The sequence below is a fragment of the Aquarana catesbeiana genome, linkage group LG04, assembly GCF_042186555.1.
Source record: "Aquarana catesbeiana isolate 2022-GZ linkage group LG04, ASM4218655v1, whole genome shotgun sequence".
NCBI classification, from domain to species: domain Eukaryota; kingdom Metazoa; phylum Chordata; class Amphibia; order Anura; family Ranidae; genus Aquarana; species Aquarana catesbeiana.
Window position 1 is genome coordinate 556,318,653 of NC_133327.1, and position 23,777 is coordinate 556,342,429.

A 23,777-nucleotide genomic window follows, 5' to 3' on the forward strand; every position below is an offset into this window, starting at 1 on the left:
TCTCTCTCCCCTCTCTCTCTCTCTGCCCCCCCCTCTCTCCCTCCCCCGCCCCCTCTCTCTTCCTCCCCCTTCTCTCTCTCTCTCTCTGTTCCAGTCTCACTCTCTTTCTTTCACTCTTTCTGTGTTCCCCCTCTCTCTCTCTCTCTCTGTGCCCCCTCTCTCTGTGCCCCCTCTCTCTCTCTCTGCCCCCCTCTCTCTCTCTGCCCCCCTCTCTCTCTCTGCCCCCCTCTCTCTCTCTGTGCCCCTCTCTCTCTCTGTGCCCCTCTCTCTCTCTGTGCCCCTCTCTCTCTGCCCCCACTCTCTCTCTGTGCCTCTCTCTCTGTGTTCCTGTCTCTCTCTCTCTGTTCCTGTCTGTCTCTCTCTCTGTTCCTGTCTCTCTCTCATTCTCTGTGTTCCTCTCTCTCTCTGTCCCCCCTCTCTCTTTGTGTTTTCCTGTCTGTCTCTCTTTGCCCCCTCTCTTTCTGTGCCCCCTCTCTCTCTCCATGCCTCTCTCTCTCTGTTCCTCTCTCTCTCTCTCTGCCCCCTCCCTCTCTTGCTCTCTCTCTCTGTGCCTCTCTCGCTCTCTCTCTCTGTGCCTCTCTCTCTGTGCCTCTCTCTCTGCCTCTCTCGCTCTCTCTGTGCCTCTCTCGCTCTCTTTCTCTCTGCCTCTCTCTTTCTTTCTGTGCCTCTATCACTCTCTCTTTCTCTCTGTGCCTCTCTCTCTGCCTCTCTCGCGCTCTCTTTCTCTCTGTGCCTCTCTCTCTGCCTCTCTCGCTCTCTCTCTCTGTTCCTGTCTCTCTCTCTGCCCCCTCTCTCTCTCTGTTCCTATCTCTCTCTTTGTGTGCTCCTGTCTGTGTGTGTGTGTGTCTCTCTCTGCCCCCCCTCTCTCTCTCTGTGCCCCCTCTCTCTCTGTGCCCCCTCTCTCACTCTGTGCGTGCCACTCTCTCTGTGTGCCCCTCTCTCTCTCCCCCTCTCTCTCTGTTCCTCTCTCTCTCTGCCCCCTCTCTCTCTGTTTTCCTCTCTCTCTCCTTCTCTCTCTCTGCCCCCCCCTCTCTCTCCCTCCCCCGCCCCCTATCTCCCCCCCTCTCTCTCTGTTCCGGTGTCTCTCTCTCTCTCTCTCTCTCTCTCTCTCTGTGCCCCGCCTCTGTGTGTGCCTCTCTCTCTGTGTGCCTCTCTCTCTCTGCCCCTTTCTCTCTCTGTTCCTGTCTCTCTCTCTCTCTTTTTTCTGTCTCTCTCTCTCTGTATTCCTGTCTCTCTGTGTTCCCCTCTCTCTCTCTCTCTTTCTCTCTCTCTGCCCCCTTCTCTCTCTCTCTGTTCCTGTCTCTCTCTCTCTCCGTCCCTGTGTCTCTCTGTGTGTTCCTCTCTCTCTCTCTCTCTCTCTCTCTCTCTGTGTTCCTCTCTCTCTCTCTCTCTCTCTCTCTCTCTCTTCTGTGTTCCTCTCTCTCTCTCTCTCTCTCTGTGTTCCTCTCTCTCTCTCTCTCTCTCTCTCTGTGTTCCTCTCTCTCTCTCTCTCTCTCTCTCTCTCTCTCTCTCTCTCTCTCTGTGTTCCTCTCTCTCTCTGTGTGTTCCTCTCTCTCTCTGTGTGTTCCTCTCTCTCTCTGTGTGTTCCTCTCTCTCTCTGTGTGTTCCTCTCTCTCTCTCTCTTCCTCCCTCTCTCTCTCTTCCTCCCTCTCTCTCTCTGTTCCTCTCTCTCTCTCTGTTCCTCCCTCTCTCTCTCTGTTCCTGTCTCTCTCTCTTTCTCGCTCTGTCCCCCTCTCTCTCTTTGTGTGTTCCTGTCTGTCTCTCTATGTGCCCTCTCTCTCTCTCTCTCTGTACCTCGCTCTCTGTGTGCCTCTCTCTTTCTCTGCCCCCTCCCTCTCTCAATCCCTCTGCCTCCCTCCCTCTCTCAATCTCTCTCTCTGTGCCTCCTCTCTCTCTCTTTGTGACTCTCTCACTCTCTCTCTCTGTGCCTCTCTTGCTCTCTTTGTGTTCCTGTCTCTCTCTCTCTCTCTGTTCCTATCTCTTTCTTTGTGTGCTCCTGTGTGTGTCTCTCTCTGCCCCCCTCTCTCTCTGCCCCCTCTCTCACTGTGCCCCCTCTCTCTCGCTGTGCCCCCTCACTCTCGCTGTACCCCCTCTCTCTCTCGCTGTGCCCCTCTCTCTCTCTGTACCCCTCTCTCTGCCCCCTCTATCTCCCTCTGCCCCCCATTCTCTCCCTCTCTGTGCCCTCTCTCTTCTCCCCCCTCTCTCTCTCCCTCTGTTCCTCTCTCTCTCTCTGTCCGCCTCTCTCTCCCTCTCTATGCCTCTCTCTCTTGTCCTCTCCCCTCTCTCCCTCTGTCCCTGTCTCTCTCTCTCCCCCTCTCTCTGTTCCTGTCTCTCTCTCTGCCCCCTCCCTGTCTCAATCTCTCTCTCTCTGCCTCTCTCTGTGCCCCCCTCTCTCTGTGCCCCCCTCTCTCTCTCTCTGTTCCTGTCTCTCTTTCTCTGTGTTCCCCCCTCTCTCTCTGTTCCTGCTTCTCTCTCTCTTTGTGTGTTCCTCTTTGTCTCTCTCTGCCTCTCCCTCTGTGTTCCTGTCTTTATCTCTCTCCCTCCCTCTCTGTATGCCCCCTCTCTCTGTGCCTCGCTCTCTCTGTTCCTGTCTCTTTCTCTCTGTGTTCCTGTCTCTCTCTGTGTTCCTGTCTCTCTCTCTGCCCCCCTCTCTCTCTCTGTTCCTCTCTCTCTCTCCATGCCCCCTCTCTCTCTGTGCCTGCCTCTATCTCTCTCTCTGTGCCTCTCTCTATCTCCCTCTCTCTGTACCTCTCTTTCTCTCTGTGCCTCTCTCTCTCTGTTCCTGTCTCCCTCTCTCTGTGCCCCCTCTCTCTCTTTGTGCCTCTCTCCCCCCCCCCTCTCTCTCTGTTCCCTTCTCTCTCTCTCTCCGTGCCTGTGCCTCTCTGTGTGTGTCTCTCTCTCTGTGCCACTCTCTGTTCCCCCCTCTCTCGGTGCCTCTCTCCCCCTCCCTCTCTTTCTGCGCCTCTCTCTCTCTCCCCCTCTCTGTCCCACTCTCCGTGTGCCCCTCTCTCTCCATGCCTGTGTCTCTCATTTTGTGCCTCTCTCTCTCTCCCCCTCTCTGTCCCATTCTACGTGCCTCACTCTCCTTCTCTCTGTGTGCCTCTCTCTCTCTCCATGCCTGTGTCTCTCATTTTGTGCCTCTCTCTCTCTCTCTCTCTCTCTCTCTCTTTCTCTCTCTCCGTGCCTGTGTCTCTCTCGTTTCCCCCCCCTCTCTCTGTGCCCCTTTCTATTTCTCTCTGTCTTTCTCTCTCTCTCCTTGTGCCTCTCTCCCTCTCTTTATGCCTCTCTTTGTGCCTATCTTTCTCTCTCTCTTTCTCTTTGCCTGCCCCTCGCTCTCTGTGTGCCTGTCTTTTTCTCTGCCTGTCTCTCTCTCTGTCCCCCCCCCCCCAGGCAACAGCATGTGGTGAAAATTGTGTTTTCCCATATCTCACATGTTCCTCTTTTAAGAATGCTTATAAATGAAAATGTGCCTAAACTCAGGTTACAGCTTTTACACGAGTTTACAAGCATTTTGCATTTGAAATGCCCAACTGCTCCTAAACGTCTGTTTATCAGCAGCAGTGTACATGAGGCCTGAATGTTCCAGTGAGCACTGTTGGGGCCATAATCTGGTAGTGGAAAGAACTTCACCATAAACCAGCCACGACCAGGTGCTCCTCGCAAGATTTCGAACAGAGGAGTGAAAATAATTATCAGAAGAGTTGTCCAAGAGCCAAGGACCACTTATGGAGAGCTTCAGAAAGACCTGGAATTATTAGGTACAATTGTTTCAACGAAAACAATAAGTAGTGCACTCAACCGCCATGGTCTGTATGCACACTCACCATGCAAGACTCCATTGCTGAAGAAAAAGCATGTTGAAGCTTGTTTAAAGTTTGCTGCACAACATTTAGACAAAACTGTGAAATACTAGGAGAATATAGTCTGGTCAGATGAGACCACAATTGAACTTCTTTGGGTGCCATAATACACACCATGTTTGGAGGTCAAATGACACTGCACATCACCCCAAAAACACCATACCAACTGTGAAGTTTTAGAGATGGGGAACATCATGGTGTGTGGCTGTTTTTCAGCATAACGGTTCTGGCAAACTTCATATCATTAAATGAAGGATTAATGGAAAAACATATCAAGACATTCTTGATAAAAATCTGCTGCCATCTACCAGGATGATGAGGGTGGACATTTCAGCAAGGCAATGATCCCAAACACAAAGCCAAGAAAACTTGATTTCAAAGAAAGAAAATAAAGCTGCTAGAATGGCCCAGCCAATCACCTGACTTGAATCCAATCGAAAATCTATGGAAAGAACTAAAGATCAGAGGTCATAGAAGAGGCCCACAGAACCTTCAAGATTTGAAGACTGTGTGGAAGAATGGGCCAAAATCACACCTGAGCAATGCATGCGACTAGTTTCTCCATAAAGGAGGCGTCTTGAAGCTGTCATTACCAACAAAGGATTTTGTACAAAGTATTAAATAGATTTCAGTTAGCATGTTCAATACTCTTTCCCTGTGTCATTCTATTTTATTACTCATTACTACATTTCTGTACTTATTTGTTTTTTGGTTTCTTTTGTATGTATGGATTGCATGGGCTGTTACCGATATATGTGGTGAAAATTTTATGTCAATAGCACCTTTAGAAATATATTTACCTAGAAAAATGGTGACGTGTTCAATACTTCTTTTACCTGCTGTGTTTATGCATGTACATTGAGGGAAACAATTATTTCATCCCCTGCCAATTGTGTACGTTTGCCCACTGACAAAGAAATCAGTCTATATTTTAACAGTGAGAGACAGAATAACAACAAAAATATCCAGAAAAATGCATTTAAAAAGAGTTATAAATTGATTTGCATTTTAATGAGTGAAATAATTATTTGACGCCTTCGCAAAATATGACTTAGTACTTGATGGCAAAACCCTTTTTGGCAATCAGAGGTCAGACGTTTCTTGTAGTTGGCCACCAGGTTTGCACACATCTTTTTTTTTTTTTTTTTTTTAACATAAAGTTTATTTATTTGTTCTGAACAAACAGAAATAAAAGCAAGTTACATTAGTTCAAGACAGATAATGTACAATGATCATCTATACCATGTCAAGTCAATAAGTACAGTGAAAATAATACAGTTCAATGTCACACATAGTGGCGAAAGTATACTATTAAATCTCCAAATCATAGATACTTTATAAGACCCTTGAGGGGGGGGGGGGGGGGGGGGAGGAGCCCGACAGGGGTCCCCCAACCCTAGTTATATATTGGTGTGTATCGGCCAGGCCATGTCCGGAGCAATGGGTAGCCAATGGGCTAAGGTAAGGTATTTAATATATTTATGCAATGGTCAGGTGTTTGGCCTCCACCCAACCCGCCCATATCCTATCGAATTTCTTCGGACAATTTCTCCCCATATATGTAAGCTTATATAGGGGCAGGGCTGCATTGATAAGAGCAAGCCATAGTTGTTTAGTGGGTGGTTGAGGCTGGTTCCAGTTAAGGAGAATCGCCTTTCTGGCATACATTGCTGTGTAAAAAACGAATATTTTTTTTCTTTTGGGGGCCTCAAGAGAGTCACATATGCCCAACAAGAGGGGGATAGGACTGTAGGGGACCCTGACTTTGCCCACCGAATTAATATCATCCAGAACTATCTTACAAAAACCCACTATCCTTGGACATGTCCACACCGTATGGAAGAAATCAGCATTATCCGCATCACACCTAGGACAGGTGGCTGTTCTATTCGCGTAAATTTTAGCAAGACGCGACGGGGAGTAATAAGCCCGATGGAGAAATTTTAATTGGGTAAACCTATCCCTGGAGGAGATGGTCAGAGTTAGGTATTGCTGCACCCCTTCTTCCCAGTCCTCATCAGTCAGGTCAGGAATGTCACGCTGCCAGGTAGACATCAATTGTGAGACTCTAGACGTGTCCAGTCGTGCAAGCTTATTATACATAGTCGACAGCAGTCTGGTTTCTTCAAGGTTTGCACACATCTTAAGAGGGATTTTGTCCCACCCCTCTTTGCATCCTCTCTAAGTCTTAAGGTTTCGAGGCTGACGTTTAGTAACTCAAACTTTCGGTTCCCTCCACAGATTTTCTATGGGATTAAGGTCTGGAGACTGGCCAGGCCACGCCAGGACCTTTTAATGTGCTTCTTCTTGAGCCACTCCTTTGTTGCCTTGGCTGTGTTTTTTTTTTTTGGTCATTGTCAGGCTGGAATACCCATCCACAACCCATTTTTAATGCCCTGGCTGAGGGAAAGAGGTTCTCACCCAAGATTTGACGGTACATGGCCCCGTCCATCGTCCCTTTGATGCGGTGAAGTTGTCCTGTCCCCTTAGTAGAAAAACGGGTGCATAATGTTTCCACCTCCATGTTTGACGGTGGGGATGGTGTTCTTGGGGTCATATGCAGCATTTTTCCTCCTCCAAACACGACGAGTTGAGTTGATGCCAAAGAGCTCGATTTTGGTCTCATCTGCCCACAACACTTTCACCCAGTTCACCTCCTAATCATTCAGACGTTCATTTGCAAACTTCAGACGGGCCAGTACGTGTGCTTTCTTGAGCAGGGGGACCTTGCGGGCACGCAGGATTTCAGTCCTTCACCATGTAGTGTGTTGCCAACTATATTTTCTATATTTTCTGGTGACTATGGTCCCAGATGCCTTGAGATCATTGACAAGATTCTCCCGTGTAGTTCTGGGCTGATTCTTCACTGTTCTCATGATCATTGAAACTCCACAAGGTGAGACCTTGCAGGGAGATTGACAGTTATTTTGTTTCTTCCATTTGTGAATAATCGCACCAATGGTTGTCACCCTCTCACCAAGCAGTGATGGTCTTGTAGACCCTTCCAGCATTGTGTAGGTCTACAATCTTGTCCCTGATATCCTTGGACAGCTCTTTGGTCTTGGCCATGGTGGAGAGATTGGACTCTGATTGCTTCTGTGAACAGGTGTCTTTTATACATTAAGAGAGTGCTCCTAATCTCAGCTTGTTATATGTATAGAAATCACCTGGGAGCCAGTAATATTGCTGATTTATAGGGGATCAAATACTTATTTTGCTCGTTAAAATGCAAATCACTTTTTTGAAATTCGTTTTTCTGGATATTTTTGTTGTTCTGTCTCTCACTGTTAAAATAAACCTATCATTAAAATTATAGACCAGCCCTCAAATTATCCACTCTCTTACTCGCATTTTGCGAGTGGAAAATGAGAGCTGGTGAGCGTGGGCTGCCTCAGAGTGTGGGGGGGTGATCAGGGTTGAATGGGAACTGTTCGCCCAGTGATCGTCCCGGGGAAGAGAGAGGAGAGCAGGCGGCCGGATCATAAGAGCGCTGAGGAACATTGCTGTAACAGCTTTCATTAGAATTGCAGAGTGTTCCTCACACTCGCTATAACACACAGCCCCGCCTCCTGGCCCGAGTTCTTTAAAAGATCTCCCGTCCAATACCAATAGGTGACGTATATCAAAGTACCCGGGTCAGGAGGCGGACTGTATGTGACGGCGAGCAGCGGAAACACTCTGCAATTCAAATAAAAGCTGTTACAGCGATGTTCCTCTGCGCTCTTATGATCTGGCCGGCAATCCTTTTCCTCTCCTCTCTTCCCCTGCACATGTAGGCTGCATTGATGGACACAGGTAGGCTGCATTGTTGGGCACAGGTGAGGCTGCACTGATGGGCACTGATAAAGTTGTTAATATTTTATTTTTGTAACTTAATTCTGCATAAAACATTTATGTGTCAATTCATGAGATAATTTATGTGGGCATGTTTAGGGGCAGGGTAGGGGTCAGGTGGGGCAACTGGAGGCGAGAAACTCTTAAAGAGGAAGTAAACCCTGACGGGTTTTACTTCCTTTTTGTTTCCCTGCATAGGTAAAGCATAATGTAGTAGCCCATTATGTGTTACTTACCTGACACAGGAGCCTGCGATGTCACTGCTGTCCCCTCTTCCACGAAGCGTCCATCTTCCTTCCGGGTATCGCGGCTCTGGCGCTGTGATTGGCCGGAGCCGCGATGACGTCACTCCTGCGCATGCGCGCGGGAACCGCCACTAACGGCACGATCGCCGTTAGAAATGGCACGCTCAGTGCGCCGCTGTCTACGGTGCATGTGCCGTAGACATCGGTGCTTGTGTAGGTTTAGGAGATATTTCTTGCACCTACAGGTAAGCCTTAATCTAGGCTTACCTGTAGGTAAAAGTGGTCTGTAAGGGTTTAAAACCACTTTAAGGCCTGGCTAGTAGCTCAGGACTTGACATTTTTTTAGCCCTGTTATAGACTATTTATTTCTATTTATGTGTATGTATATGTATGTACTGTATGTTGCCTTCTGAAACATGTTGATGTCTCTCTTTTGCAGAACCTCAGGGAATGGACCAAGAAAGTCATCAAGAATATTGCTTGCTCTGGCAAGTTCTCCAGTGACAGGACAATTAGTGAATACGCCACTGAAATCTGGGGAGTCGAGCCCTCCGCTGTGAAGATTCCTCCACCCAACATACCCAGGGAATAGATATATGGAGGTGCATGTGCTCACTGTTCTCTGCTGGTAGTTTGGTTGGCTCAGGATTAGTGTTTGTTCACCAGTTGTGATTGCTTTTCCCATCAGAGCATAGCCTTGTCATTGGGAAAACATCCTGATTGTATTATCCAACACTGACTCTCTGCAGTTTAGCTGCTCACAATGTTAGGATTTGATCTTTATTCCAAGCCTGGCTATATAATTAGGCCAGAGCCCTGACATTGGCAAGACAATACTAAGGTCATCTATAAGTCATAGGCAGTGCTACCAAAATATGTAACTGAGGAAGCAAGGGCAGTCACTGCTGTTTCTTTCATAGAGAACACAAAACATTTTCATGTTAAGTCATACAGGATTGAACCACTTTTAATCCACTGAATATTAATGAACCTTAGCTAGTATTTGTGCTCATTATATACACTGTTTTTAAATTGTTTCTTTTTATCCTGTATGAACAAATAGGAAGCACACGTGAGATGCTTCTTGTTCTGCATTTCACATTGACTCATGTAGTACTGTTGTATCATATTGTTTTAAGTCATATAGGGGTTTATTTACTAAAGGAAAATCTACTTTGCACTATAAGTGCACCTTGAAGTGCAGTCGCTGTAGATTTGAGGGGGACATGCAAGGAAAATAAAAAACAGCATTTTTGCTTGTACTCGATTGGATGATAAAATCAGCAGAGCTTCCCCTCATTTCAGATCTTCCCCTCAGATCTAAAGCGACTGCACTTCCAAGTGCACTTGTAGTGCAAAGTGGATTTGCCTTTAGTAAATCAACCCCATAGTATTAATAGTTTATTTTATTTTTTATTCAGGTTTTAGATTTTGAACACCTCTGGACTTTTTTTCAGTGAGGCAATGCAGAGAATAGAGGCATTGTGCAGAAAACAGTGACCCATAGGCGCAATCACATTGCAGTCCGCTGTAGTTCAATTATAGATCATTTTGGATTTGTTGCTAGTGTTTACTACACTGTTGCACATCATCACTACTCTTTTGCACTGTCTTACTGAATAGGCCTACTTGTCAGAAAAACATAAGTGGAAATGGGGATAGTTTGGATATACAAGGCTTAATAATGAAGGACATTATCCCTATGCAGAGTAGATATGTGACCTTAAATGGTAAGGACTAAAGTACTGTACCTCCAGGAGTAGAATGGTGCATAGAGTATGAAATAAGCCATTAGAAAAGGCCCATTTAGAGTATGAAGTACTGTAATAAAAGCAGTTTAGCAGCTGCAACACAGTGGCACAGAGCAAACCCTTTCCCAACGCTGCAGTGGACCATCTGTAGGAGTGTGGCTGTCATATCCTTGCTCTCCGCACAACCTGGTGAATGGGACATCGAGCAAGCTTGGTGTGAAACTTTGTAAATCATGTGTTTGTCTTTGCAAAAATGCAGTTGTTTTAGCATTTGTGTGTGTGTGCGCGATTTCAAAGTACTGTATTTCTAACTACAGATTTGCACGTTAACTCCACTTTCATGTTTGTGAGTCTTCTTCCTTTAATAAAACTAGTATCTACTCTCTCAGACTATTGAATGTTTTTTTATAGTTAAAGAGCATGCCATTCCCCAACGAGGACACAGGTTGCAAAGAAAACACGATGGGGAAGGGGTTGAACCTGTGCTCTGTTGTGTCCCATCACTGGTGGCATGAAGAAAGGAAATACATTTTTCTAGTGGTGGAGACGCAACAAAAAGAGCCAAATGAGTATTCTAAATCTTATCCACCCAAAAATAAAATGGATAGAGCTCCATCATACCCTGTTTAGTAATGTAAAAGGTTTTGAGTATGAAAGAAAAAGCTCAGAGCAAGCAACATAACCCAAAGGCAGGGGTCTGATTGGCTGCAGTGTAGCATACCTTTTACATTTTACAGTATATTTTCCAATTTTTATTTATAAGGTCTAATAGTAATGTTAGTGACACAAATCCTATACTTTGGTTGTCATAGTTAAAGTACACCTGCTATAAGAGCAATGTGGATTGCTAATGCTGAGCTTCTTTTGCTAGAAGCTGCACACTGCAGTGGCACATAACAAAGGGGCTGAGATGCTGCTGACATTGACTGAATATGGCCACATGGCCATAACTGGAGATTGTCTATGATAAAATATTGTCATGTGGTCATATTAGGTCAATTATGTCACCCGCATCCTCACTCCTTTGTTCTGTGCAGCTGTGAGGTGAGAAATTCCATGGCCACCACTAACTGGGACAACAGGGATGGGTTTGGCCCGACCTTAGCTCATTCTTGCTGCCTATGTGCCCAATGGGGAATCTGACCCTTGTCTTACACATAAGTCAAGCCAGTTAATTATAAAACCTTTTTTTTTAATTGGGATATGGAGAGCACACTGAAGAAAAGACAGGAGGGGAATATACAAATTCAACAGAAAAGTGGACCCTGATGGAAAGGAAACTCAGGGCCTCAGTACTGCATGGCACAGCAATATCTACCATCCTGAACACTAATATAGAAAGGAATATACTGTATCTTGTATTGAAAAGTGCAAAATACAGTATTTAAACACAATCCTCACCATGCAAGTCTTAGTTACAACCAAAACAAACAATTGTTTTCCATTATAATTACAGTTTATTCTGTAAAAAATGCAGAAAACTAAGGTACATTTTCACTAGGTATTTTTCCCAAACTAGGCTAACTATAATTTTCTTTGTGGAGCTTAGGTAGCATGTACTTACCCTCCATCCACTTCCACTTCTCATTTTACTGGAAGCCTGATTCTAATAGTGCACAGTAAATATCAATGTGTATGAGGGAACATGTAACACTTCCCTTGCCTCCCCACAATGCAGCATTTGGTGCCTTAGGGGCTGGTAACTGGCTGGCCCTAGCACTGACCCTGCACAGCAAGACAAAACTTACACAGGAATTTTAGGATGGATGCTGGTGGATCTGGGTAGCAAGGGGAGCAAGTAGAAGGGTAATTACATGCAAATATACCCTGTAAATATTTACTCTAGTGATTGTCTTTATACATTACCATCCATGCTAAGGACTGCTGAAGTTTAGAATAAGCCAGATAGAGATTCTGTTGGTCTAGTCAGACTGGTTGGCTTGCACAATGAAATGTAATCGACAAGCATAGCATCAGCAAGCAAGAAGTAGTCGGGCCATACAGGATGCTTTAGTGTCGGGCATAGGTGATCACAGTGTATAAAGGAAGTGTCGGTTGTCTGCATTCCTCTACTTGCATTGACAGGGCGAGAGTAGAGAAGAGCTGATAAGCGTCTCTCCTGACGGGGGTTTCGCTGATAATTCGTGCATTGATTATCAGTGCAGCCCCATTAGTGATGCCTGCCAATGCCCACCAGTGATGCCAATCAGTGCTGCCCATCAGTGTAGCCTATAAGCTCACATTAGTGAAGGAGAAAAATTATTTATTTACAAATTTTTGTAACAAACTAAAACCTTCTTTTTTTTTTTTTCAAAATTCTTCTGTTTTTTTTTCATTTGTTTAGCAAAAAGTTAAAAAAAAACTGTTGTTATTAAATACCACCTTAAAAAGCTGCCTAAAAAAAAAATGCAAAAAATTTGGTTTGGGTATAGTGTTGCGTGACCGCGCAAGTGTCATTCAAAGTGTGACAGCACTGAAAGCTTAAAATTGGCCTGGCCAGGAAGGGGGTGAAAGTGCCCAGTATTGAAGTGGTTAAAACATTTTTAACCATTCAGTGGTGTCAGAAGGTGAAGCACTAGGTATTCCCTCATTTCTTTGTTTTTCTAAGTATTAGGGAAGCCTGAGGGGTTTACACTTTTTCTCTGGGCATTAGAGGAGTCTGAGAATTGCACTTATCCCCAGAACCAACGTACAGCCTTTTTGCAAATGGAGTACATGGACTCTATGTGCCTTTGCAAACCTTTGACCGCTTCTTTTCAAAGGAATTTCGCAACTTGTTGGTCATTTTAAAGCTTTTCACAAAAGATATCACTTGCAAACACTAAAATCTTTACAAATGAGAGAAGATACCTAATCCATGGGAATATGCAAATACAGTATACACATTCACCTCTTTAATTTGAGGAGCTGAAGATTCAGTTTGATTCCCCTATTTCTGCAAGTAAATCTTTTCATGGGGTTTGATGCAAACTAGAACACTACAGATTTCAGTCACGTTTGTGCTGCCTGTTGCTTTTCAAAGTACACAGAAGAGGTGACATTCTTGCTTGTGTTCGAGCTTGTCTACGATTCTGCTGACATACTGAAGGAAAGTTTTGCTTCTTTTCTGTCCTGGCAAGTTCACAACAAGCTCATTGTGACTGTGTTGACTGCCATTTAATAGGAGAACAGAAGGGAGTTCGGGGGTATGAAATACACACCCTTTAGGGCCCCTGCATTAAGTCGGAAATACTCTTTCTAAATATCTTACCACATTTTTAATTAAAATAATCCAATGTATAAAGAAACACTTTCAGATTTATTGAATTGTATTGTAACTGTACAGTCTTCCCTCATGTTGTAAAGCGCTGCACAAACTGTTGGCGCTATATAAATCTTATATAATAATATTAAAAATAATTTCTAAAACTTAACAAGATACTGTTTTGTAAAATATTGTTAAAATGTTGACTATTATTAGCATCTCCCCCACCACCATCAATTTAACACAACTAAAGGATAATCAAATTAAGTCACACAGCCACTCACATGGGACAGTCACACAGCCAGTTGCATACCTGGAGTGGAAGTCTGGAACACTTCACGAGGTACAGGCAGGCCGGTGACACCTAACAAAATATAGCAGTGCAGCGCTTAGTAGAACATGTAAAACAAATACACATGAAAATATATAACATATGAGGCAAAGTCCCAAATTATATCTTAATCCGAGGAGATGAATGACTGCCCACTTGCAGAAAAGAAATTCCTCAGATGGTAAGAAAGGGTGCAGTGATAAGATAAACTTAGCATTCGTGTATCAACACCACTGTGTTCCACCACCAGGAGTCTAGGCCGCTCACCTTATCGAGTGGACCTTCTGCGCTAACAGAAAGGTCACCCAAGCTTTCCCTTCCACAGGATTATTAAGAAGATGAAGGTCCACTTGCAGTGTCCAAAAGTCAATCTCATCGGCAGGTATATATCATGTTAAAAACAAAATAACAGGACATAGTGCTCTCCATACGAAAAATAGAAATTTATTGAATAAAAGAATATTACAAGGGTAGCACTGTTTCCCAGTGTAGGAGTATAAAGCATATAAAATCGAACCAGATGGGTGGCTGTACTGCCGTCACGGAGCCCCTCGGCTGGTGACACCTAACAGCATCTGTCTCCTTCCCCAAGCAGCAACCAAAGACAGGAAGCACTGTAAGGGGGTGGAGCCAATGTAAATGGAACGGACAGGTCGGTGGGCAGGCCACCTCCCACTCTGCTTTCAATGCTGCTGTCTCCTGTCCTGGAAGCTGCAGCTGGCTCTAACTGGACAAGTAAAAACATGTTTGGACTCTGGAGAGGTGCAGAGGCGGAGCAGCGAGACTGAGCACTGTCAGCCAGAGCCTACCTCAATCCAAGCCAAGCCCACAGCCCAGCTCGGTGCTCCCAGAGGTCAGTAGGTGTAATAGCAGGCATCAGCAGCAAAACTTCAGTGGATTGGCCCTGCAGCCGGGATATCATGCGGGTGTCAGGGAGCCGCAGCTGAGATGTAGGAGACTTGGGATGTCTGCAGCTCTTTAGGAAGTGTTGGTTGTCTGTCTTTCCCTGCTGTGGTTCCTCCTTCAGTCACTACATCATAGTTCCAATACTGTCCCTGAATTGGAACAAAGCCCCCTGTCCCTCTTTCCTCCTCATTTGTCCCTCATTTTGGTCTAATCCATATAGTTGTATATAAAAGTCACTTTTTATCTTTCAAAAAGTGTTTCCCAGTGCTAAACCTTTCATCCAATTTCTAAATCGCTGCATTTGTACATTTCAAAAGCCTGTAGAAAGGAATAGTAAAAAAAAGCACTTGTAGGTTTATCTTCTCATTTTTTTGTATAATTCTCCTTTAAGGGGACGTGGCAGGAGGTGTGCCCTATGGCTACATACTTTTGCTAATAGGTGTCCCTCGTTTCCATCTCAAAAAGTTGGGAGGTATGCTATACCACTGGTGTGTCCCTGCAGTTCTGAAGAGACAATAGTGACATAGTGATTCAGGTTCCAGCAGGCACAATAGTTTATTGTATGCCCCACATTAAAATGCATTGCTTTAAGGCAATCCATTGATTGTTTTGCAATACTGTTTCCACTGAAGATACTACTTACTGTATGTATTTTTCATCACATGCATAGTTTTATTTGCCAAGGCTTCTATAAGATGCAGGGAATTAGAGGCAGGTACTGGGTCATAGTAACACATGCTCTGGAATTGTGTCTTCCCTGGCTGGCTAACATTAAGAAGTTGAAGACTCCCAACCTGCTTGGGGTCCTTCTGGCCAGCTCTGGTTGCCCTGCATGCCTGACAGTCCAATCAAAATAATGTGCATTAGGCTCTGGCTTCCTTACTAGTACAGAGCAGCAGTCAGAGCTTGCTGTAGGACACCTTACGGATTTGCCTCGGGAGTATAAGCGTGTTCAGTTCAACCTGTCATGGAGGATCTTGGCGTATATTGAGGTGCAGCTGATGCCTGCCTGTGTAAGCCCAAGCCTGTGTCACTGCAGTAAAGCCCCAGTTGCAGGCAAGAGTCCAGTCTGATAGGATTCACCCCCTATCAATCAAGATACATGTGGTTGCCATCAAAAGGTCAAGGACCAAATTTATTAGAGAATGATTCATGGCAACCAAAAGACCGTGGCTGCTCTATAGGGTGATATATCTGCTCAGCTGCTATCACAGGTTCAGTAAATAATAAAAGGCTGCTATTAAATTGCCTACTGCTAATACCAGACTGTCTGTACCAATTTTTGTGCTATTTTTGGGTATCCTGCTCCCCTACAACCGTTCTTTTATAATTGAGTTTACCACTAAAAGGTTAAAAGACTAAAGTGACTGGTGCCCAACTTATTTTTCACCCCACCATACACAAAGGACCAAACCCTGAGATGGAAATGTTAGCCTGATACACTACTTAGGGGCACATTCCTCAGTACTCCCAAGAAGAGGGCTGCCACATTTTCATTCCCTTCAACAGTCTATTTAAACTGAAAAACAAATGTAACCATGGGTAGCAGATTGCTGTAGTGGAAAGCACAGAATTGATAGCATCAATGCATGATCAGCAGGCCCAGACTGGCCATAGGACACATATAGGGCCGCATAACAAGAGCTGGCTAATGCATGGGTCCTCAACCACCAGGCTGTAGACCGGTACTGGTCCATGGCCTGTTAAAGAATAGCCCTGTCCAGACCACAGTCCTGCTGTGTGGCGTAACACAGACTGCGGTCGCTGCTCACCTCACGCTATGTGGCCATGCCTGTCACCTCTCTCTGCTCTGCCAACGATGTCATCCTATTAGAAAAGCAAGTTGAGGGAGGAGCTGGAGATCTGCACAGAGAGCAGGAGTCTTTTCATAATAAAAAGTGGATAATCACCCGCTTGTTTATATGATCCAGATCTGCAGCTCCTCCCTCTCTCTGCTCTGCTGATAGGATGACATCGTCTGTGGGGCGGGAGACCCTGGAGAGGACACACAGGATTGAATCCTGCTTCTGCCCTGCCTAAGGTAGGACTGTGCAGGGGAGGCAGGAAATAAAAAGGGGATCTTTGATTAGAGCAAAAGGGGCGGGGGGCATGACTGCAAGGGGTTCTGTGATTGCTAGGGGGACTGGAATATAAGACTGCACTGCAAAAGAGCACCAGCTGCCCCCGTGAATGCCTGAAAAACCCTACCCCCCCTCTGAAACTGTTACACTGCAATAGAAATAGAAGGGTTATTTGCACAGAGCAGCCCAGATCCTCCTCTTTTTGTGTCCCTCTTGAGCTCTCCTGGCCCCTCCCTACTGTCGAGTACCCCCACAGTAAGCAGCTGGCTAACTAACTTTGATTGATAGCAGCGGGAGCCAATGGCGACGCTGCTGTGTACCAGCCAATCAGGAGGGAGAGTCCCAGATGGCCGAGTCACTCATGGACATCGCTAAATAGAGATGGGGCTCAGGTAAGTATGAGGGGGGTTGGGGTGGCTGCTGCACACAGAAGGCTGCATTAAGATAAAAAAACCTTGTGCCTTTACAACTTCTTTAATTTACAGTATTTTTTTTTCTTTTACACATGCCTAAAACTTTTGCACAGTAGTGTAAATTTTTGTTTACTAAAAATCTTACAAACATAATAAAAACATATTTACATATATACAAAATAAATATATATATATATATATATATATATATATATATAAACAAAAATAGCTTACATCAGCATAGCAAAAACATAAAGAAAACTAAATATAACAACCTAAACAAAGCCATAACCTCCACCTAAAACACCCTCAGGCTAAGAAACCGTTACACATGTAACCCATGCATGCAGCCTTTTTCCAAAAATACAATCTTATATAAAAATCTAGGGGATGTGAAAGGACAGATAGAAAGCCGCACACCCAAAGACTGACAAAAAGCAGCTACGGAGACCTGACATTCCTCCACGCCTTTGTCCAGGTCCCCGGCCGCCCCCTGTCCTTCTCAAGACCCTGGATCTTCCCAACCTCACCCAGAATGTCGTGCACCACCACCTCGACAAGAAGGACTTTTTTCCGAATGGAAACCTGACACTGTGCATTCCATGTGAAGAAACGGACTACTAAGCTAACTAGAAAAAGTGTCTCAAAATCAAAATGCCGATGTGTCTCAAAGGCCCCGTATGACCACTCTGCATAACTCAAGCGGGAAAAGAAAGGGATGCACAGTAGTGTATGTTCCACTCTCAGTTAAGACTAAAACATCACCAGCTCCAGTGAATAAAACATCATACATAAAAGCAAAAATAAATATTTCACATAGTGTAGTAAATATAAAAATTGCTTTATTAAGTATTGAAATGTACTGCACTCACATATAAAAAGGCCTGCTCCTAGTGTCTAAATCCCAGCTACTTACAGGTTCTGGGTTCAGCACATCGTAAACTCCTCACTTTTTGCTGTATTGTTCGAGCACATTTTTAGATTTGGTTCCTCATTTTAATATATATATTAAAATATATAGATATTTACATATTAACTTTATGAACACGTTCAATGAAAAATCATCTTTGCAAATAATCCTTAGAAGAACTCTAGTATGAATTGGGGAATCAATTGATTTTCTATTTCACTTTATTTATTGATTTAAACAAATTGTACAGATTAAACAATCTGCGTTGTAGGTACGTAAAAGAACAAGTGAATTCGGTGATAAATATTATGTCAAACATATGTCCAATAATTACAATGGAACAAAAGGTAAAGATGTTATGTCGTTTCTAGAGCGCACCCTGGACCAGTTCGAAAGATATAGCATCAAGATCCTTTGTACTGATTTGATATGTTATATCACATGCGTGGACAGATTAGAGAAGAAGAGAAGACAGAGAAAATAGGACAAAGAATGGAGGCAGGAAAGAAAGAGTAAAGCCCATACTAGAGAAGAGAGAGAGAGAGAGAGGGGGAAGAAGGTGGGGGACCAGGTGCGGGGGTCCTCTTGCAGCATAGAAACATTAAAAAAAAAGGGCAAAGAGGGTCAAATGTCACGAAATAAGGTGAGGGTAGCGACAGGTGATCCAAGGGTTCCAGATCTTGTTAAATCTTGTTAGTAAGGGTGCTAGTCAGATGTCCGTTGATATAAAAGCCATCTAGCCTGGTTTCGACTTTGGAGAAACAAGTGAACTGCTTCTTCCAATCTTTAGTGATTGTTAATTTGGAGACTAGGAGTAGTATAGTAAGCCCGTTTGACTTGATTTTTAGTGAGATTTGGAGATTTTAAATGTAGGAGAGCAAACCTATGGATCTCTGGATAGATGAACCCCAAATAATTTGTAGAGCAGGGCAAACACTTTGGACCAAACTACCTAACATTGGGCAGGTCCAGGTCCACTACATGTGAGCAAGTCTGGTAGGTACCATGTACCACCTGGTTAAGACCTTATAAGCTGACTCAAGAGTTGTGACATTAATAGTGCAAGTTGCGGTGGTGGACCAAGTGTGGGACCATTCTTCCTTCGTTTTGTGAGGTTTTTGATCTACCTCCTACCTTACCATGTAGGTGTGCCTAGCAGGAGAAGAAAGACGGTTAAGATGCAAGTAAAGTATAGAAGTCAGTTTGGCCACTACTGGCGTGTGACGGCAAATGTGTTTAAAGACAGTCAGATGGGGAGGGGGGGGGATTTTTTCACATATGAGGGAAGTGCATACAGTGGCAAAGTTGGGTATATCTGAATAATGCAGTGGGGGGTGCTTGGAAGCTTTTTCCACTGAATTACATTTTCCCTTTCTATAAGTGAAGGGGCTGAAGTGAAACCCTGTTGGTACACATATGGGAGCTGCTTTTGCTGTGTACAGGGCAATCCATGGATCAATCTGAGCTGCTTGGTAATACTTAAGGAAGTTGGAGCCCCCCTGGCATCTTGTGGATGTACATAGTGGACCTCAAAATATGTGGCCTGTCAGAGTACCAGACAAAGGACATCACCTAATTCTGGAAGGATATTAGGGCAAATGAAGCAACTGGGACAAGCAGGTACGAAAGAGGTATACAAGTTTAGGCAGGATCATCATTTTAACTGAATTGATTTTGCCTAACCAGGAGCTGGGGATATGAGACAGAGTAGACATTAGGGTCTTTAGATTGCGAATGGTAGGGATATAGTTGCTATGTACAAATCCGAATATTGGGGGGTCAGATGAATCCTCAACTATTCCAGATGGTTAGATGCCGAAGAGAAGAGGAAAGAAGACTGTAACACAGCAAGAGTAGGCCTGTTGTTTTTCAAAAGAACAAGCTGTCCTGTAGATGCACTTACAGAGTTGAGACAAACCATTTACCACTGATATGGATGCTTACAACAATCAGCGTTTATTTTTAATCTCAAAAGAAGAAAAACCTGTTACTGTAACTGCTTATAAATAATAGCTGGAGTTCAGCTTTAGTTTGTTAGTGTGTAGGCAAGTTCAGTCTATTTTCTCCACAGCAGGTGGTGCACTGTTGCTGGAGTGGAATTCAGGAGGAACAAAGTTCTTCTATGGTTTCCTGGGTTACTGGGGAAGCTATCATTGGATGCTGCCGCTCCATGTGACTCAAACAGCCATCTTGGGTCAGGCACAGCCTATTTAAGGCCCTGGCTCCCAGGTTTTGGCACGCTTTGGCGAGTGGACAGAGTAGGGACAGGTACCCCATCTGTCAGGGACAGTAGTGAAAGGTTCCTGACGAGGAGGGTAAGCGTAAAGCCTCATCTCTTCTGGACACTCTCCTGATTGGGACTAGATGGCCAGACCACACTTGGTCCCCTTTCAACAGATGCTATAATGGAATCTACTCCTGTCACACCACTGAACTGTGAGTGTACCGGGCTGGGAGGCTGTCCCTCCAGGCTTATTGTGAACTGTTGCTGCATTTCTTCATTACAAGTTGTATTACAACTGCCTGTGTGAATCACCATGCTGCATCTCACCTAAATCTGCTAGTGCACCTAACACTCCCCTCCTCCCTGATTAACAATACTGCTGTGCAAAGGTGCTCCTGTGCTCCTTCATCCAGAGTGGAGGCAACAATACAGGAGGTGTGTTACTGGCCACATCATAAGGTGGAAACAGAGGGAATTAAGCCTAAAAAAAAAATGCAGCCACCACATCTAATAGATTGGTAAGCTGCAATTTACTACATTTTTGTCTGGCAATACATGGTGGCTCAGTTTTTTTTTCTTTGAGGAATTGACAGAGGAATCCTCCTCTAAGTGTTATTGAATTCTGAAATCTGGGACTACTCCACTGTCAGAATACACTGATCAGCAATGCAGGCACCTGGCTGCAGCACTGACCAATGATAATCCTTCCAACAAGCCAGTCGAAAGAAGCTCCATGCTGCTCTATAAACAGGCTTGTGTCCGTTTACACCCACCAACCTGAGTCCACCCAGGTCTGTTTTTGGGGACCTAAAAATGACAAATTGGAGGTAGCCGGATGTAAACAGACACAAGTCTGTTTACATCTGGTCGCCCATTGAGCTATCATGTGTCTGCTGGACACAATGTGAACAGGCACGGATGTAAAAAAAACTGGCATTCATCCTGTTCAGCACCAATTCAGCAGGGGACCCACTCACGGACCCCTGCAGAGTGGAGCTTCATATGTAAGAGCCCTTAGGCCTCAGTCACATGAGCATGTTTAGGAGTATGCCCTTCATGGGGACACAGAGGCTGCACAGACATAGCCACTGAGTCCTGATTGACATAAATGAGACTGCCTGTATGAGGATGCACAAAACACCCATTCATCCTGTGCTGGTAAAACACAGCCCTCACACAGGTGTACACTTAAAGGATAAGGTCACCTTTGGGAACATGTTATATGTTCCACCTGTTTTTAGGGTGGAACAGGTAACATGTTCCCAATGCTGCAGCTGCTGTCTGCTGATCGCTGGTGCAATGCTTTACACTGCAGGCTCCAAAAAATAAAAATAAATAAATAATAAATGCATATTTTTTTACCTGCAAAAAAAATAATGTGAATTTATTATTTTTTTACCTAGGCCCCTTTCATGCTGCCGCTACTTGAAAAAGTCACGCAATTTTGACATGATTTCAGAGCATGCCTGTGTAAACTTGAGGTCTATGTATGGACCTCAACTCACATAAAAGTTGGACCAAAGTAGTAAAGGGACGACTTGAAGTTGCACAGATATGAATGGTTATGATTGGGAATCATGGGGTATGACTTGTCATGTGACTCTGATGTCCAAAGTCGCAGGAAAAGTCGCACAAGTGTGAAAGGGGCCTTATCCTTAAGTATGCTCGTGTGAAGGAAGCTGAAGGCTCTGTTCACACCTATGCAGCTGAGACAGAGCATGTGTTTGTTCCTGCACATCGTGTTTTGATTGCATGTGAAAGATGTGTTGAATAAGTCCATGACTCTTTAAACAAAAATAACGCATGCTACTTTGTCACCATGTATTTTGGGGCACACAAATGCATGCAACCACCACATTGAAGGATTGGTAAGCTGCAATATATTCCATTTTTGTTTTTAGGTTTCAAAGCCGCATGTCAGTGCAACTTGGAAGACATCTGTGTGTAGGGTTACCACCTCATCCCTTTAAAACCAAACATATATTAATTACACAGGTTCTGGAGCTAATTTAATGCAGGTAAGGCACTAAGTGAATTATTTACCACCTTAATCAGTCACAGAATTAACATGTGTAATTAATGTGTGTTCAGTTTTAAAGGGATGAGGTGGTAACCCTATAAGACTGTGCGAGTTCATGCACAGAGGTCTTTGCAAGTCGCACCCGAAAATCCCAAAAGTAGGACAGGAACTACTTTTTCGAATCGATGCGGCATTGCGCCGATTTGAACAGTGCGATTGCTGGCAATAGGATGTAACATGTCAAATCACATGACAATGTGAACGAGGGCTCAATGTTGCTTTAACCACTTGCCGACCGCTGCATGCTGATATACGTTGGCAGCGGTGGGCAAATGGGCGTACCTGTACATCCCCTTTAATTGGCGGGGCAAGCGGGCGCGCGCGCCCGCTGCGTACAGCATGACCATGCCCACGGGACCCGTGGACTCAATGTCCGCCGGTCTCCTGGCGATCGTGTCACGGAGCCTCAGAATGGGGACATGCCTATGTAAACAAGGCATTTCCCCCGTTCTGCCTTGTGTCATGACAGATATCACTGCTCCTTGTGATAGGGAGCAGTGATCGCTGTCATGTGAGTGGAAGCCCATCCCCCCCACAGTTAGAATCACTCTCTAGGACACACTTAACCCGCCCCCTAGTGTTTAACCCCTTCCCTGCCAGTATAATTTACACAGTAATCAGTGCATTTTTATAGCACTGATCGCTGTATAAATGACAATGGTCCAAAAATAGTGTCCGATGTGTCCGCTATAATGTCGCAGTCATGATAAAAATCGCAGATTGCCGTCATTACTAATAAAAAAACATATATATATATATATATATATATATATATATATATATATATAATAAAAATGCCATAAAACTATGCCCTATTTTGTAGACGCTATAACTTTTGCTCAAACCAATCAATATACGCTAATTGCGATTTTTTTTTTAGCAAAAATATGTAGAAGAATACGTATCAGCCTAAACTGAGGAAAAAAATTGTTTTTTTATATATTTTTGGGGGATATTTATTATAGCAAAAAATAAATGCGTTTTTTTTTTTCGAAATTGTCGCTCTTTTTTTGTTTATAGCACAAAAAATAAAAACCGCAGAGGAGATCAAATACCACCAAAAGAAAGCTCTATTTGTGGGGGAAAAAAGGACATCAATTTTGTTTGGGTGCAACGTCGCACGACCACGCAATTGTTAGTTAAAGCGACGCAGTGCCGAATCGCAAAAAGTGCTCTGGTCAGGAAGAGGGTAAAATCTTCCGGGGCTGAAACTGTTAAGGTAAATTGTAGTATTCACTCACTAAATTCTTTCAGCTGCTTGGAATAGCTCTTTTAGGCCCCTTTAACACTGGGGCGGTGCGGGCGCCGTCGGTAAAACAGAGCTATTTTTAGCGCCGCTTTACGGTCGTTTTAGTGGCGGTATTCGGCCACTAGCGGCCGAGAAAGGGTTAAAACCACAGCAAAGCGCTGCTGCAGCAGCGCTATGCCGGCGGTATAGCCGTGCTGCCCAATTGATTTCAATGGGCTGGAGCGGTGTATACACCGCTCCAAAGATGCTGCTAGCAGGACTTTTTTTTAGTGTCCTGCCAGCGCACCGCTCCAGTGTGAAAGCCCTCGGGTCTTTCTCACTGGTGACACAGCAGCGGCTCTTTCAGGGCGCTTTGCAGGTGCTATTTTTAGCGATGTAGCGCCTGCAAATCGCCCCAGTGTGAAAGGGGTCCTAAGCAACCCAGTCCTCATATAAAAGGAATGGTAAAAAATGGGGCCTGGAAAAGAAGGCGTTTAATACTTACCTCTTCGGCGGAGCACTCAGTGTGAAAAGGTAAAAATTAAAACCCTATTTTAGGAAATCATTTTTAAAATAAAAATGTTATACAAATAAACATGATATAAATGATCAGATTTTAAACTGGCAAACATTTAAAAAGAAAGATAAAAAAGAAAGTGGCCACTAACCA

At 44.4% G+C, this 23,777-nt stretch overlaps 1 protein-coding gene across 1 annotated transcript in view; it reads left to right on the forward strand.

Moving 5' to 3' along the window:
* Window positions 1-10,078, forward strand: part of PYGB (glycogen phosphorylase B) — a 153,623-nt gene extending 143,545 nt beyond the window's left edge. Inside the window, exon 20 of the mRNA XM_073627986.1 lies at window positions 8,379-10,078. Coding sequence (XP_073484087.1) covers window positions 8,379-8,531 — 153 coding nt within the window. The 3' untranslated portion in view covers window positions 8,532-10,078. The remainder of the gene's footprint in view (window positions 1-8,378) is intronic.
* Window positions 10,079-23,777: the final 13,699 nt, after the last annotated feature.